Genomic DNA, 17430 nt, shown 5'->3' on the forward strand with positions numbered 1-17430 from the left:
AGAAACTTTTCAATTTTCTCTGAACTCAATTAGAATCCGATTTGTGCATACAACTTCAATTCATACATCCTTACAACACAACGTATTTGATAAAAAAGTTTTCAGCACTTTATAAATTATAACTATCAAAATAAAGCAGAAACTGACAACTGAAGTAATGTACCGTCGAATTCCGTTTAAAAACCAACCTCGCGCTAGTTTTGAATCATCATGAATACGTTTCAAATCATCTGGCGTTTCAACGCCAGAATGAATGTATTTGGATCACAGATGAACACGTTTTTAACACACGAGCGCCAGAAAACGCCTCTAATATTACGTCATAAGTGACATACGTCATTGAATCACGGGTTCTGAGGTTTGTTATAATGGTATATCAATTATCACTCATAAACCGTTATCTGGTTTCAGAATTTTAGATTGTTTTACGTTCCGCGCTGAGTCAAAGGTAAATCCTATTGGAATAATGGAGTGTTGGAATTGTTGATAAGGAAATATGTGTAAAATTTTCGCAACAAAAAGTTCAAATTAAAATAGAATACCAATGGGGCAACATGTATCTAGGACAGATTTTGAATGGTCCTACACCGAGGAACCTCATGCAAGTAGAAGAAAAATTATATTAGGTTAGACTATATTGAATTATCTATATTCATTAATATTAATTAAGTACATAGGAATGAGGCGAAACTCCTTTTATTTTATCAGTTATATCAATTTTAGATCTATAAGTATATTTATTGTAGAATTTTTGGAATCTTGATACCTGCTCTAGTGTTTTCCTCTACAGGTACTGCTTCTGAAATTATTTAAGAATGACTCGTATTTTAAGAGGTTATTTTTCTCAGAATGATATTAATTTTAACTTTTATTGAAACTATAATAAGTTCAAATTTATATCATCTAGGGCTGTTCAGATACATAAAAAGAAAGTATATCTACATTTATTTTAATTTAGATAGCATTCATATTTTGTGTCCCATTTTATTCTTAAAAAAATACTAGAATCCCCATTTTATTTAAATTAGTGAAGAATCAATAAAAAGCTTATTGTAAGGGTGAATATAAGTACCAGTCTTGAGTCGTATGTCACGTTTTTCTAAGTTTTAGGAATTCTACTCAGGCACATAAATATTATGAGTAAGTATAAATAAGATGATTTCTGAATATTTCAGTAAAAATTAATGATTAAGTAACTGCTCACGATTTCTTAGGATTTTTGACTAAAGACTGGATGCATGAATCCACCTCAAATACCTATATTATAAAATTACAAGAACATGTTGATTTACAATGAACACCAATTTGCTGCTATATTTCCAATATATCTCAAATGCGGTGGACCTAATATACATTAACTATTCTAAGATATTTGATACAGTCAACAGAATTATTCTTTTTGAAAAATTTAAAACAGATAATTCTCTGGAAGTTTGTTGAATTGGCTGTCAATATGCGTTTGTAATAGAATACGGTTGGTCAAAATCCAAATATTTATGTCTCAAAAAATTGCTCTCAGCTCTGGGAGCTTGGTCATCTTTTTGTTAATGAATCAATGAACTAAATCAGTCATCTGCAAATTTACATGTTGGCAAATAATCTGAATCTAGAGATGATTGCAAGGAACTTCAAAATAATATTACTTACATCTTTAATATGCTGACAATTGCATGGATGCAATGTGATTTTACAAACACTAATTCCATAAAGAAGTAATTTTTATTGACAATATCATTTTTAGAATAGTGTAGTTGCCCTTGGTCCCCAATATATGAACTTCACATTCACAACATAGAGAAAGTTCAGAATACATTCCTAAAATATATTGCTTTCAAACTGACCATGCCTCTAACTAATTAATCACTTTCAGATATTCGTTCTGAAACAACTATACCGAAACTCTAGCTCTAAAACTTTGTCAAAATGAAGTTTCCCTAAAACATTGTCCATATTGCAGCGTATATATACTCAAGAAAAGTATAATATATTTATTCAAGTAACATTTTATTGTGAGATTTTCAATAAACAGATAATGCAGCACATAAGCTTTCTCAGGTGTAGTCACACTAACAAAAAGGTACCTAATTAGTGCTTTAATATAACAATTAATGACTGATAATTTAACCAGAGTTCAGATCAATTATTTCAAATGGCTAAATACTGGAAAGTAAGTTTTGGACATGACACCATATAAATTTGGCATTATAGGGAAAGGTTATGTTTTTGATGTTATTCACTAATTAATATGTACTATTTATACTAAGTCACAGTTTGAAATTAGTGTAACTCCATTCTTCCCAAAAAACTATGAAAACAAGTCATTTACCCAGTCTTTCCCACTACAGGAAACAATAATAAGAGTTATAGGATATTGACATATTTTAGTAAACCCACGAATTACATCGCTTGTTTTTTGAAAAAGAAAGATTTGGATGTAGGTTACAGAACAAATTATAATTCAAGCAAATTTATTAAAAACAAAGACAACCGGATAGATCAGGAGTATATAAGTTGACTTGTGGTTCTTGTCAAAAACTTTATATTGTCCAAACTGGAAAAAACTTTCTCCCAAAAAATAAAAGAACAGGAGTTTCTTGAGTGTGAAAATTAATTTCACATTTGTAAATCATCCTTTGGCAAAGAGGCATGAGTTCAACCATGACTGTGATGTATTACATTTGGATGAGAAAGGCTCAGAAATTAATGGATTTGAGAATTCGGAAGATTTACTATTGAATCTGTTTCCAAATGTGGAAATTGGCAATTACTTTATTATATGTCCATTCAAGTAGTTGGTAAAATTCTTTTATAATGTTGAAATTTTCGTGCCTAAACTCTGGTCAAATAATTAGTCATTCATTCGATAGAAGGTTCGATGGAAATCCCGCATTAAAGTGATTTTGAATACGTACTAAGAAATGTAAAAGTTTTAACTCATAATATTAAAAGTGGCAAGTTAAAATGAAATATACTTTCAAATGTTCATTTCTTAGGTTGCAAATGTTTACTTTGAAACAATCCACAGGCATTATGAACCAATAACAAAGTAGGTTTAATCTGAATCTGTGAATTGATGTTTTATATAAGACCTTGCCATGATATTTTTAGATCAAAGTTATCTGTAATGAAGTAGTCCAACAATTCTAGTCAGAGGTAGATCTTCTAACCATATGATGAATATCATATTATCATGTGTTTAGTTCATCTTGTGTATTCAGAACACGTTTTTCACTATATAATAGCTTTCTCACTCGAAGGTCTCATGTTTATCAGTTTTCATTTATTTTTCCAGAAAAATACCCACAAATCAAGAAACTATTTGGGTCTGACCCAAATTTCAAATGGGTAGTTACAGGTATGGTTTTTCTCCAGTTCATTATGATTTACCTTCTCAGGAACGAGTCATGGCCAGTAATACTTCTAGTCGCTTATTGTTTTGGTGGAGTTATCAACCATTCCTTAATGTTAGGTGAGTTACTTGTGATCTACACAAAATTAAAATTGAAATAATTAAAGCATTCCCAACCACGTCAAAAGGTAAGACCTCGTTAGTCCTTAGCTCGCACAAGTTTCGACTTTTGAAGGTTGTCGTTCGTTGGGGGGCCACAGCTGGTTAAGGGAAAAACTTGACGCGCAATTCACTAACCAAGTTGGCGCCTTCAAGATATGAAATATCTTGGGTTTGTTCTCCGTCAGAAGTTCTAGGTCTACCTTCCATTTTAAATTTCTAGTAAAAACTATTTTCATTTTTTGTAATAAAGGGGAAACATTTGTGAAATAGATATTTTTCATTAATTTTGTTGATCCCTATGGTTGTTACATCAGATGTTAATAAAATATATCTCATTATTTTATTTGCTACTGAACATTCTACATAAATATAACTTGGTATTGGTATGAATTTGTCCATATTCTCAGCATTCAATATTGAATACTCTTGGATTGACATATTGGAAGTTTTCTGTGGTGGAAATTTATAAATTTCATCAAATATTCATTGTATCTCCAACATAAACTGTATCAAATTGATATATGAGTATCTAAATCTGATGAAGTTCATGTTAGTTCAGCTGTTTTTTTATCTTTTTTTATGTGTCTCAGATGTGATTCATTATTTTTAATCTGATTCCAGCCATACATGAAATATCCCACAATTTGGCTTTTGGACATGCCAAGCCTATGCACAACAAGCTTTTTGGATTCTTTGCTAATTTACCTATTGGAATACCTATTTCAATCAGTTTCAAAAAATATCACCTTGAACATCATAGAGTAAGTATCAGTAATTAAGTACAACTGGTTTTTATCTGGAATAAACTAGTTTTTATCATGGCAAATTACTCATTAGATAAAATAGTGCTGGGTAATTCAGATTTTTCTCTTTGCTAATATGTTACTAAATCTCCTTTGAGATACAATAATTAAAATTAATGGTTTGGTAACAATTGAATATTGTTTGTTATTAATCATTCAGATAGTCACTAAATTATGACAATAAACAATTGAGTTCCTACATTTTCCATCTTCATGAAGAAAGACTAACTCACAAAAATAATTGGAAATGATGATTTATAAGAATTGAAAATCAATTGCTAAATTTCACCCTCTATTGAGCATGTTCATGTCCTCTCGAAATATTTTTTGTAATTCTAATGCAAATTATCATATTATATTGATCCCGTTAAAATCGGTATGGTTCTGAAATGATTAATGAATGGGTCTCATTCTTGTCAAAGACATGTCTGAAATTTCAAGGTATCATTATATCCACCCTTGGGAAGGGAAATAACATTTGCCCTTTTCAGGCAAGCTGAGAATACTCCTTTTATGGTCATAATTTTTTTTTTCATTGGTATATTCCATGTTTTCACTAAGAATCGTGGTTGGCCCACTACGCAATTATTTTATTGTTAGCAAGTATAGTCGTCTGGAGCAACAAATGCCAAAAGGTATTTTTCAGTAATTCTCAAAATTAAAAGAAAATCAAATCGAATGTTTATTTCTCCAGTTTACATGATTGAAAGAAAGTTTTGGTAGTATTCGAAACATGGTACTATATAGAGTGTTACATTACAAGGAGAACACATGCACGAGGGAAGACCCGTTTGGCTTCTGGAAATGATAAATTATTACCATTTTCAACGAAATCGAACGACTGGAAGTGGAAACCGTTTTTCAGTTGATAATCTTCATTTCGAGAATATTCTACAATTTTCTGAAATAAACAACAGATTCAGTACCAACGGATCATTACTTACGGCATAATAATTAAATTTGTTGTCTGTGTTTTTCCATAACTGACAACAGAATACAGATAACAAGTTGCAATTATGCATATTTATTTCATGTATTTATCAATGTTGAAAATGAAATACATTGTTTTCATTCGAAACAATTTTTATAATTTTTTGACTGAATTCTATAACTACTTTCTTAGAAATATCATCAATACACATTTTTCACTCCAGTCAGTATGGTTACATAAAAAACATTCATAATTGTAGTTAAAAAAGTATAAATTTTTTTTTCAATAATGGAGACATTCTACAGACTGTTATGACAAAATAATATTCTCTAGTTCATCTCCTGATGACTCCCACTTGTTAAGTGAACTGCCCGCATCAAGAAGAGTGGTACAGTTCTAACGTTTTCTTCAAAATAGTTTCCTGAAAGCTTTTTCCACATTTCTACTTCACGCTTGCATAGAAAAAGTCTTATTGTTTTGGTATTTGGAAATAATGATCATTGTTATGTTTGTATGAAGGCTTTCTGTCTGACCTCTAGTTCCTTTCCTGGTGTTACCAACTTTTTTTTTTATTTCAAACTAACATTATCAACCGCGAGGGGTTATTAGCAGAGGAACAATTAGATATAATGATATTTTATCCAATATATGAATAGATTTCAAAAAAGGTAATAAGGAGTTCAATGCAGAGCTGAGATCTCTGGAAGTCTTGCCTCTTTTCTTTCATATTCAAAAACTGAACATTCCGCGATTATTTATTTCACGCTGCAGCATATTCTTTATTCATAAGGTGTTGGTGGGTTAATCTTGTGTGTCCGATTTTAGACGAGTAAGAATGTTACCAACTTGATAGGTAAAAGGTGCCCATCAAGAAGAGTGGCCAAAGTTCTGACGTTGCCTACTATTTCCTTGAAATAGTAGGCTTTATATTATTTCCTGAAGGCTTTTCTAGCATGCCTATTTCGTTCTCATGCATCGAAAAAGTGTTACAGTTCTATTGTTGTGGAAATAATGATAGTTATTATGTTTTTTTCTAAAGGGCTTTCTTTCTGACCTCTATTTCATATCCAGATGATGTCAGCTGGATCAGGCGTTGAGAGAAGTATCGCACTTCTGGTGTTTTAACGTTAATTTTTTCAACCCGCCACCTTAGTTTCAATGCATCACATATCATGATTCAACTATTATTAACAAAGAAACGGCTTCATGCTTTCTTATTCGAATGCATCTACATTTCGTACCACGCCGGCACACAGCCTGTTTTTTCTTTACTTTCGACCTTGCCGCCATTTCACTCCATTGTTACGTTTTTCTGAAGACTTAAGTGACCGCTATTTCATTTCTTGATGATGCCAACTTGGTAAAGTTTTTCGCTTTATTATATTCTATACTATTTGTATTTATAAATTATACCACTGTTTCAGTCACTTTCTCGTTTTGTTATCAAGAATTTTTGGCTAATTGTAGTAACCTTATACAATTTTTCGTGGAGTTCTTATTTTTTTTTTATAATACAGTTCTTATATAACAATGGTAACAATTTAAATTGGCAGACAAATTTCCTATATTTCTAAATAACCTATATATGTAACTTGGTTTTCTTTTACTTTACCAACCGTACGACATAGAAAAATATCAGAACTACCAGCATTTTGTTAGTCTTGTGTAGAAACGAAAAAAATTTTGTTTTTTCTTGTTTTTTCCGTTTTCTTCATCGAATTTTCGAAGGGTACTGTACTATTCATTTTTTCTACAAACTTTTTGACCTATTGTCAATGGAAATTTATGTCAGAATAATTTTTTGTAAAATTTACTCAATTTCTTTCGAAAATTTATTGAGTAACAATTAATCTTAAATTTCAGTTAATCACAAAATAGTTCACAATGCGCTTCACCACCTGTTGACAAGGACAATAGCAATATAAAATTTGATTGTCAATATTGCAAGTTTCCGTCAATGGTTTTCACAGAGTATCTCAATAAAACTGATTCATTTTGTATAATATTCATGAATAAAATTTGCTTTAACTTCTATAAACTATCGTTTGAATGATTTTCTAAATCTTTTCAGTATCAAGGAGATGAACAAAAAGATACCGACATCCCCACATACTTGGAAGCTAAGTTATTCTGCACAACGTTCGGAAAGTTCATATGGGTTATATTGCAGCCATTTTTCTATGCCTTCCGTCCTTTGATAACGTACCCAAAGCCACCTACAAGCTTAGAATTAGTTAATACTGTGATCCAAGTGATATTTGATGCTTTAGTTGTATATTTCTTCGGTGAGTAGATAAAGCATCACATTTTCTCATTGGTTCACTCTTATTCATTATTTTGTAGACATTTGAACTCACAATATTCAATAATTGAATACAACTGGCCAATACTTGATTAAAATACATATTAAAACTAATTAATACAGTTTATTGTATGATTTTCACTAAAAAGGGTTTTACAAAAACCGCAACACATTTTTCGCTATACAATAGCTTGAAAAAGCTGTTGCATAGAGAAACACATAGAATAAAATATTTCACGCTTGAGAAAGCTTTTGTATAGCGAAACACGTGTCACGGTTTTTTATAAAACCCTTTATAGTGAAAATAATACAATAAACTGTAATAATGAGTTTTTTTTTTCACAATATTCAAAAGTGTTACTTCAAGTTATTTCAGATAATTGTGGTTTAATGATTTGGATTTAATTTTTGTTTTTGTTTAGTTATTTTAACTCTTCATTATTTGAAAAAGAGGTATATAGTGGATACGTTTTTCTTGAGGTTGTGAACCTTACATAAAATCCAAAGTTTGAATCCTTCTCCGATCAGATATTTTTCTCCAGATAAATTATATATCTGTTATTAACATAGCCTACCCATAAAACTAGGCTTATGATCATAAATGTCAATGTCAAAGACACCAAAAAGAAATAGCTATTCTGAATCTAGGAAGAAGCAAATCTGTTTATACTAGGGATTGCAACAAAATAATAAAAAATAAATATATAACATATTCAATAATTTTTGGTTTTCGTGTATAAATATACATTTTCTAATTTTACGAGGTTCGATTATCAAAAAGATTTCGTAGTTTATATAAATCTACACTCAGTTCCAATTGGAATAATTTATGCATTTCATCACCTTATTTTACAATCTTTTTTATAGATTTCAAACTATTTTTACTGGCAGAGCCCCAAATGGGGATCATGAAATCAAATTTAGACTAAATAAGTGAAAAGTGAACAAATCAGTGGGACATTATCCTGATTTTATACAAAGAGTGTCTAGTAGTGACAATTTTGTTCGAATTCTTCTGGTTTATGGATAAAGTAATGGATCAGTGTCTATTAATGGTCAAAAAATGCCATTACTATCCTACAATGACTGGGCCAATTATGTTTGGGAACTTTCAAAATCTATATTTAGAAAATAAAACTGTCTGAAAACCTCAAAAATTGAGTTACCATTATTTATATTTCCTTAGCAATGTAAAATTCGAAGATATGATTATAACTGAATAAAAACTAAGAAAAACTATTATTTATTTATGTCAATCTTGAATAGAATTGCAGCGTCTAGTGAATTATCTGTATCCAGAGTGTGTTTCGTAATATAAATGCGCTCTGGAAAATGGCACATCATAACAAGCTACAGAGAAATGAGTTATTGTAAAAAATTAAAAAAATTTTTGATAGCACAATTTGTATTCAGTGGAAATCTCTCAATGAAGTGTTACTTGAATACAATTTCCATTAACAAATCACATATAAAAGGTCAGGAAATGTTGGATTTTTATATAGTTTTATAACATCACTATACAATTTAATACTTTTACTTAACACTCTTCTTTTTATAGGTGCTAGAATGTTGGGTTACCTGATATATGGTTCAGTAATGGCAATGGGTCTCCATCCAGTTGCAGGACACTTTGTTAGTGAGCATTACATGTTCAAGAAAGGCTATGAAACATATAGTTATTATGGGCCTTTGAACTGGATAACTTTCAATGTTGGATACCACAATGAGCATCATGATTTTCCTGCTGTGCCTGGTTCTAGATTACCAGAGGTAGCTAACGGTCATTATGTTGAGTTTATATACATTTTCTTTCAGGTCTTCCCTTATTTCTTTCTACGATTTTTATCATATATTAATACACTTTTATTACCTTCACCTGTATATATATATATATATATATATATATATATATATATATATATATATATATATATATATATATATATATATATATATATATATAAAATAAATAGATAAGTACTCTTTGATCATTCCCATATTGATTTCAATTTAAGAGCCACCGATATACAGCTGTTTCAGCCTATTGGGCATCGTCAGTACCGGGCAGGCGGTCCTCGATTGAAGACAAAATGAGAAAAAACCAAGAAAGTACTTGATAAAAATAGCTGCGTAAACGCAAGCGAAACGTAAGTGGAACCACCTATTGGTGTGACAACCAAGTCAACTTGCCAAGTTTTTATGTCAGTGTTGGTGGTTTGACCAATCAACCGACAACTGCGGTAGCAGAAATTTGGAAAGCTAACCTGAAATGCCATCGGAAAACTAATCCACATGTTTCTAGAAATGATATGAAATCTAGAAAGGTTAATGCAGTCAAGCTGCTGGAAAATAATTCCATGAAAATCAAAAAATAAATAGATAAGTACTCTTTGATCATTCCCACATTGATTTCAATTTAAGAGCCACCGGTATACAGATGTTTCAGCCTATTGGACATCGTCAGTACCGGGCAGGCGGTCCTCGATTGAAGACAAAATGAGAAAAAACCAAGAAAGTACTTGATAAAAATAGCTGCGTAAACGCAAGCGAAACATAAGTGGAACCACCTGTGTTGGATCTTCTCTAGGTTTATTGTTTCTAGGAGTGTGTCTTGATTTGTTTAATATATTGAATGTTCAATATATTAAACAAATCATATTGAATATATTGTTATATGTTGAATATATTGAATAACATTCAATATATTAAACAAATCAAGACACACTCCTAGAAACAATAAACCTAGAGAAGATCCAACACAAAGAATAGTACCTGATGTAATCCAAATACAGGCAAGATTACTTAAGAGTACCTGAAGTACCTGTATTGAGGCGTTCGGACCATATAAAAGTACACACAATAGGATGACACGTTCAGATAGAGTAAGGCCTAAAGGATGACAGCACGACCAGCTGTCGAAAGCGCTTTCAGATAATTAAACAGATGTTATAGAGCTTCAAATCCTTTTTGTAACTTACATTAATAGTAAAATACTGAAAATGAAGAAAAATTAGTTGCATCTCCAAAAAAAAAAGAGTGTGTGTTTGTTTGTTTGTAACTCTAAACCTCGGGATCTGTATTTGACAGAATTATTGACATTATTGCTTAATCTATTCGCGGGCAGATGGCGCTTTACGTAACCTCCTTGATATAATTCGAACTCACTTTATTACATGTATTTCTTCATTTGAAAAAAGTATATTTTTTTTTTAACACGCGCCTGCTGCCTTATTTGTAACTCTCCTTTGCGCGCCTGCTGCCTTGGGCTTGGTAGCTGATTTTCAGGCTCCCTCTCTGGAATCGGAAAATATCAATGGTCATTTTTCCAAACAATATACGGCTGATTGATTCCAAAGTTTAGATAAAATAAATATAGTTTAAAAAGACCAAAAAACACGCTTGTATAGCATACGAAACTAGAAAATGAAAAATAAATATTGTTTGAAAAACTAAAAAACACGCTTTTAAAGAACATAGAACTAAAAAGTTAGAAATAATTCTTTTTTAAATGAGCCTAAAACAAAACGAACGAAAAATACTAGTATTATTGTGAAAAAAGCGTGGGCGCTTTGTGCCATATTTTTTGTATATCAAGCGCCCGTCGCTATTTTCACAATAATACTAGTATTTTTCGTACGTTTTTGTTTAAAGCTTTTTTTTTAATATTTTCAACTTTTTAGTTTGATGTTCTTTAAAAGCGTGTTTTTAGTTTTTAAAACTATATTTACATTGAATATTGATAGATTATTGATGATATCGTAACCATACCTGTGGTACTGCGCCACCCGTTCAGTTCTTTTTGAAATTTTGCTTTAAATATTCATTTTTCAAAGCACTGAATTGTGCTGGCACGTTATTCCTTGTTCATAATTTTATAAAGTAGGGTCAATTTAAAAAAGTCTTAGTTTCCGTCTTAATTTTAGTGAGAAATAGTGTAATAGATTCATGTTTATATTTTATGTTATTGTACCAGTCTTTGTCCTTAACTAGTGACCTTGAAAGTTACCGAACTTCAACATTTAGGAGTATGATGATGAAGTCAACAGTGTGCATGTTCACTTACCACACTAACTTTCAGGTACTTGTTCTCTTCTTCATATTATGGTCGACTAATATGGGTGATGGGATGATTCAGTTGAGTTGAATTTGATTTGCTTTGAAAATATAGTGTTTTATATGGTAGTACCACAGCAAACATTATCAACAAAAACAAAAGCTAAGATATCATTTGTTATGTCATTAGTCTTTATTTTTAGGATTGAAATTATGACTTGATTATGAGTTGACCAGTCATGAATCGACTAAGTAGAAAATTGAGACAGAGACAAGAACTATATTTGTCTAAATTACTGGATTGGCCCTATAATGTTCTATAAAAAAAACTTCATCTCTATTTTGAAATATGATTCAACAAACCTGGAACATAGTTCAAGAAAACTGATATTAACACTTGAATTATTTCTTGAAAATTGACATTTGGAGCAACTACCTTGCTTTCAGTGACAATGCACTATACCGAGTGACAATGAAATCATTGTAGACGTTGCCATTTCAGTTGTTCATGAGGTAATTGTTAACGAGTTGTTGAGGAATTGTTCATTCGTTGAAAATGTAGAAGTTTGAAATTTTAAAATGGTTTTCAGTACTAAACTTTATGATAAAAACAAATATGATAAGAAAATCAAAAGCTAAACACTTCATAATAAAGTTTATATGATATTATCTAACTATGGCTTTAGAAGAACTGCAATATCACTTTTTGAGTCTCATCTGAAATAATGCTAGCAAAGAGCCTCTTATGTTGACGACTGATAGGTACCTTTGAAAATATTCATGGTGTACCCCATGGCTCTACTCTCGAACCACTACTTTTCATAATATATATAAATGATATATTTGAATTTTTGCATCCCAGTAAATATGTTTTATTTGATGATGATCCAACTATAATCATCTCCCGAGGAGCAGTATCATGAACTCAACGAAAACTCTATTTAAAAGGTAGAGCTAACTAGATATTTCAGAAAAAACAAACTAAAATTAAATTATAGTTAATCAATCATATTGGATGAAAAATAAGATTGGCGTCCTCAGATATCAATTAAAATTGTACATTTTTCTTTGTTTCATTCTAAAGTAAACTATGAAGTTATTCTGTGGGGAAACTCCCCTCACCCTACTGGCATATACGGACAGCAGAAGAAAGCTCTTCGAATATTTATTAATGCATCTTCTAGAGAACATTACAATCCTCTATTTATTGCACAACTATAACACTGGAGGCATTATGCAAATTCAAAAATCCCCTTCAAACTTTTGGTATCTGAAAATATACATTGAATCTGTACAACAAACTTTTTCAGCAAGTGAAAAATTTCTGAATATTTTTTCAATAATGCAGTACCTTCTCAAATACTGTTTTTATTCCTTGATGGATTTCAACACGCCAATTTTGAGGAACATTTTCGTTTAAAATTAAGTACTAGGTACTTGATGTTTACACTCAATTACTCATATTTTTCACTGTGTTTTTTAATTCATTCATCTCTCTTGTTCTTATTCTTACTTTTAAACTGTTCAATGTTCATTTATCGTCATGCAGTCATTCATCCTTTAGTTTCATTGAGCTGCTACTAATGCAGTTATGTTACTTGATGTAAAATAAAATATTTGTGTTTGAATATCGAGTTTTTCTCTATTAGAGGAACTCTTTGTGGATCAATAGATAAATTGGTTGCATAAATATATTATTTTAGGTGAAGAAGATAGCACCAGAATTTTATGATGGTCTGCCACAGCATCATAGTTGGACAGCTGTCCTGTATGACTTTGTAATGGACCCAGATGTTGGACCTTATGCTAGGATTAAACGAAAGTCTCGAGGTTTAACCACATGAACTATACTTGAATTATAGGACACTATTTTTGTAAATGTATACCAAAATTTTTCCCAAGTAAATATATTGCGACATTGATTTGAAGAATTCACAATATTGTGAATCTGTATATAGGAAGGAGTATTGGATTATTCTTTGAACAAAACTCTGGGTTGAAATCATGCCTTTCTACCTCTTTATAGCTTTAATTCAATATATTTCCCAAAAATTTCAAAGTCAAATTAAAATGTACTGCAGATATAAGCAATGATGTTTTATGACATACTACCATAATACTAAAGAACAAAAAAGTATCAGATATCACAATAACACAACTTATTACTAACTGTTTAAAGTAACAGACCTTGCAGTATTCAACAAAAACTTTTCCACACATCAGAACTATGGCAACCTGATTGGTAGAAAAAATATCACAGTTCTGGTGTGTGGCAAACATTTTTGTTGATGTCATCTATCAATCATCAAGTAGTGTTCAAATTTTTTCTAACAAAGAAGTAATCCAATATCAGCATTGTAAAATTGTATACATGTCATTCATTGTCATGTAATATTGTTTGTTGATTTTAAATAAAGTTGTCTATGCATTTGATTTTATTTCTACACTCTGGTAAATATCTATTCAGATTTCCCAAATAAAAAATATATTGAAATGAAGGAAAGGTGAATATTTTGTTTACTGCCAATAATATGACTTCCTTGAGACTAGCAAATAAACAAAATGAAGTTTATGATAAATAGCTTATTTGTTGTTAACAGTTTCCAAATGTAGCAAATGGATTTCTTTCGGTGACAAACATTTCATTTCCCATCAGTACCTTTTAATTAGGACAAAATATGGTTTGTGAGTTATATTTATTCAGGATGGCAGTTGATTATGGTATTTTCAACTGAATCAGTTGTTCGAGAAACCCCACTTGTCCGCAAACTAAAACTTGAACATTCTATCAGGTTTGCAAGGCTTTCTTGAGACGGGACATTATACAAAATGATTTAAAAAACAAAAATCAATTTCCATTTGACAAGAGAGGTTTCTCAAACGACTGATTCAATTGTTTTCAAGGACCAGTAAATAAAAATATTCAATAAACCACACTGTAATCTACAAGTAGGTATTGTTTTTACTCTAGTGTTTGCTGATAATGGCGAATGAAGCATTAGAGAAGCATTTATTGTTCGATAAGTAAGTCAGATTAGTTTAATTTATGCTGAAGGAGTTTTAAACTAAACAAGAAATTTTTTATTTCCAACACTGAAAAATAAAACAATTCTTTACAGAAAATTATGTATTATATGAAATTATGAAAAAACTATACAATCCAAAAAACAATTCTCAGTTTTGGAAGTATAACAAAGTACCAGACTCAAAAGTAAAGTTTGAATTTTTAACTTAACGTGTCCCAGTATATACAAATGCTTAAAAATTTGAATACAAGGATAAATATTGATGTTTTACCTTGTTTTTTTGTTGAAATAATTGTACGAGGTATGAAAAATTTGTTGAGGCGTTGCTACACAATAATAATAATATCTCCATGGATCAAGAAATACTGCCTAAAAACCCTTGATCGTTCGAAAGCCTTTCAAAATCAAACATAATAGAGAAAAATATATTTCATGAATCTGCATTGATTTTATAAATTTTTCCAGCAGATCTATCCAAAACACATTTACCCGAGTAGGAAAATACCAGCAACGTCATTAACTAAACACGAGATTAAAAAATTTGCTGATCACTGTTATTTCACATGTACAATGAAGAATTCAAAAAAATGTGTACCTCCAATAAAGTTGATATTTACTGATAACAGCAAATATTCAGAACAAAATTTCAGATGATAGTGGCAAATGAAATGATTTTATATAAGAATATATTTTGTTCAAAATAACTGTCAATAGTAAATGAAAATACACAAAAAATGTGGGAAACTTACAAAAGAAGGAAGCGAACAATCAATTTCAAAAATTAATTATATTCAGAGATGTGTAGATCATGCAAAGAAGTAACTTTCAGACACGAACAGGAAGAAAAAACTTTCTCAAAACAACTACTTTCATACTAACATTGAATTACACGAAAGAAGAAATACTCTGGATATAACTACTTTTACCTGAATATTGTGATATACAAGAAACACTTTTATCCTTCAGTTTGTACTTCAAAAATTTGTTATGGAACTTAATCAGATATCATTCATAGGATTGCTACACTAACAGTTTATTTGGACCATTTTGCTGCCTATTTCCATCATTAAATTGAATAATGCATAAGTAAATCATAACATTGGGCTGCAGATTTCTAATCTTGTGAAATATAACATACACTTGCAGTCATCATCTAATTGCCTGTTGTGTTCCTAATAAATAAATGAATCCTGAGAGAAACAGTTCTGGATATATGTATAGTCTAGACGAAGTCAATCCGAACAGTTAAATGAAAGACTAATGTACCAGGTCTGATAAATTTACTAGTTAATATCATATAAAACCTCCCACATTAAAATAACGATTAGACCTCGTAAATATACCACGCTGCCCATGCCATACAAAGAAACTGCCGATGTTCGGTAACTATTCAGTTTTTATGCCATTCGAATTGACTTCGTATATACTAAGCTACCTGCCTTCTTCACTGCTTGTTCGAAACTACAAAAAACTATTCTGATTCTACACTAACTTGGGAATCTCATGCGTAACGTTTCTCTTGAAAAACTTGAGATATACTTCAGTCATTACTTTATCCGAGATTTTGTTGGGGTTATTCCACATATACAAAAATAAGGATGATAATTTCCATACAAAAATGTTTTTCTTGTCCAAACTTTGTTGTATAGACATGTAATTTAATAATTTAAAACTATACTTATATTCTTTTCTTTTCATACTCTTCTCAACATGTTTCACGTCGATGGCGGCATCAGGAGATGGACTTTACCCACTATAGATCATAAAACCAGAACTCTATTGGCCTTTCTATTAGTGCTCATCCAAGTGATTGACAGTTTGGCATGTTGCTTGAATAATGAATGAAATTGTTTGAATTAATGTGAATCATGAGATTTTTTTTCAGTTTACTATTTTACCATTTAGTTTAATATTTTTATCATATCTGGGAATAGTTTTTTAACAAATTGCATACACCATACTGTACTAGAACATGTCACAAATCTATTGATTCACATTTATTTTAACATTGACCAATCCAACTGCTGAGGTTGAGTGGAAGAACAACTCGGTAGCACTTGTGCTGAGTTGAACTTCGCCTTTTGTTATGTCAGCAACTAGCTCTGTAATTTATTTAAATATTGTATGTAACTACAGCTGGGAAACAATAAAGACGATTATTATTATAAACGTAAACTATTGAAAGATTGTCCTACTGAAGTTAGAATTTCCATGAGATAGGAATAGTAATGGACTTTTAAACATTCTGGATTAATGTTCATTCATATATCAAAGCCATTATATAAAATATAAAAAAATTAAATGTATATGTAAGATTTACCATCATGAACCAACGAATAATGTACATAAACTCAGAAACTTATTAAATATTTTTTTATAATAAACCGTGAAATATTTATTTTCTTCCAAAATACAATTCATGAAATTATAAAACAAGAACAAAAAATAATTGGCGCTCCTGGGCGACTTCATTGATTCCAGTGGCGTATTTGCTTTTTCAGCTGCAGGAAAACCCGGAAAAACCTGCAACACCACATCATCTTAAAATCTTGATCTGCCGATGTCCTCTCACTCATAAAACAAAATGTAGGGTGTCTCTAGAGGCTCCAATAAATTCAATACATCGCCAATACATCGTCTTTGACCAAGGCGTAATAATGACCAAATTCAACGCCAGAACCACAGTGAACAATGACTGCATGAATATTATAATAGTGGTCTGCTAGATTGAAGTGTTCATCTATTTCGAACCTTCGTAAGAGTTTGGTGCTTACGGCAGAGGTTGAGTCATGTTTGAAGATCAT

The 17430-nt window shown here is 30.8% G+C and overlaps 1 protein-coding gene across 1 annotated transcript; it reads left to right on the forward strand.

Annotated features, from left to right (window-relative positions):
* The first annotated feature begins 395 nt into the window (after positions 1 to 395).
* ifc (delta4-sphingolipid-FADS-like protein ifc) lies at positions 396 to 14028 on the forward strand. Its single transcript, XM_074184518.1, has 6 exons — positions 396 to 626; positions 3293 to 3469; positions 4133 to 4272; positions 7317 to 7530; positions 9106 to 9317; positions 13304 to 14028. Exons 1-6 carry the CDS (start codon positions 545 to 547, stop codon positions 13442 to 13444), a joined length of 966 nt encoding a protein of 321 aa, XP_074040619.1. The 5' UTR covers positions 396 to 544; the 3' UTR covers positions 13445 to 14028.
* The last annotated feature ends 3402 nt before the right edge of the window (positions 14029 to 17430 follow it).

Source organism: Leptinotarsa decemlineata, unplaced genomic scaffold (genome assembly GCF_025532065.1).
Source record: "Leptinotarsa decemlineata unplaced genomic scaffold, Ldec_3_MD MMD2_tig00026354_RagTag_RagTag, whole genome shotgun sequence".
NCBI classification, from domain to species: domain Eukaryota; kingdom Metazoa; phylum Arthropoda; class Insecta; order Coleoptera; family Chrysomelidae; genus Leptinotarsa; species Leptinotarsa decemlineata.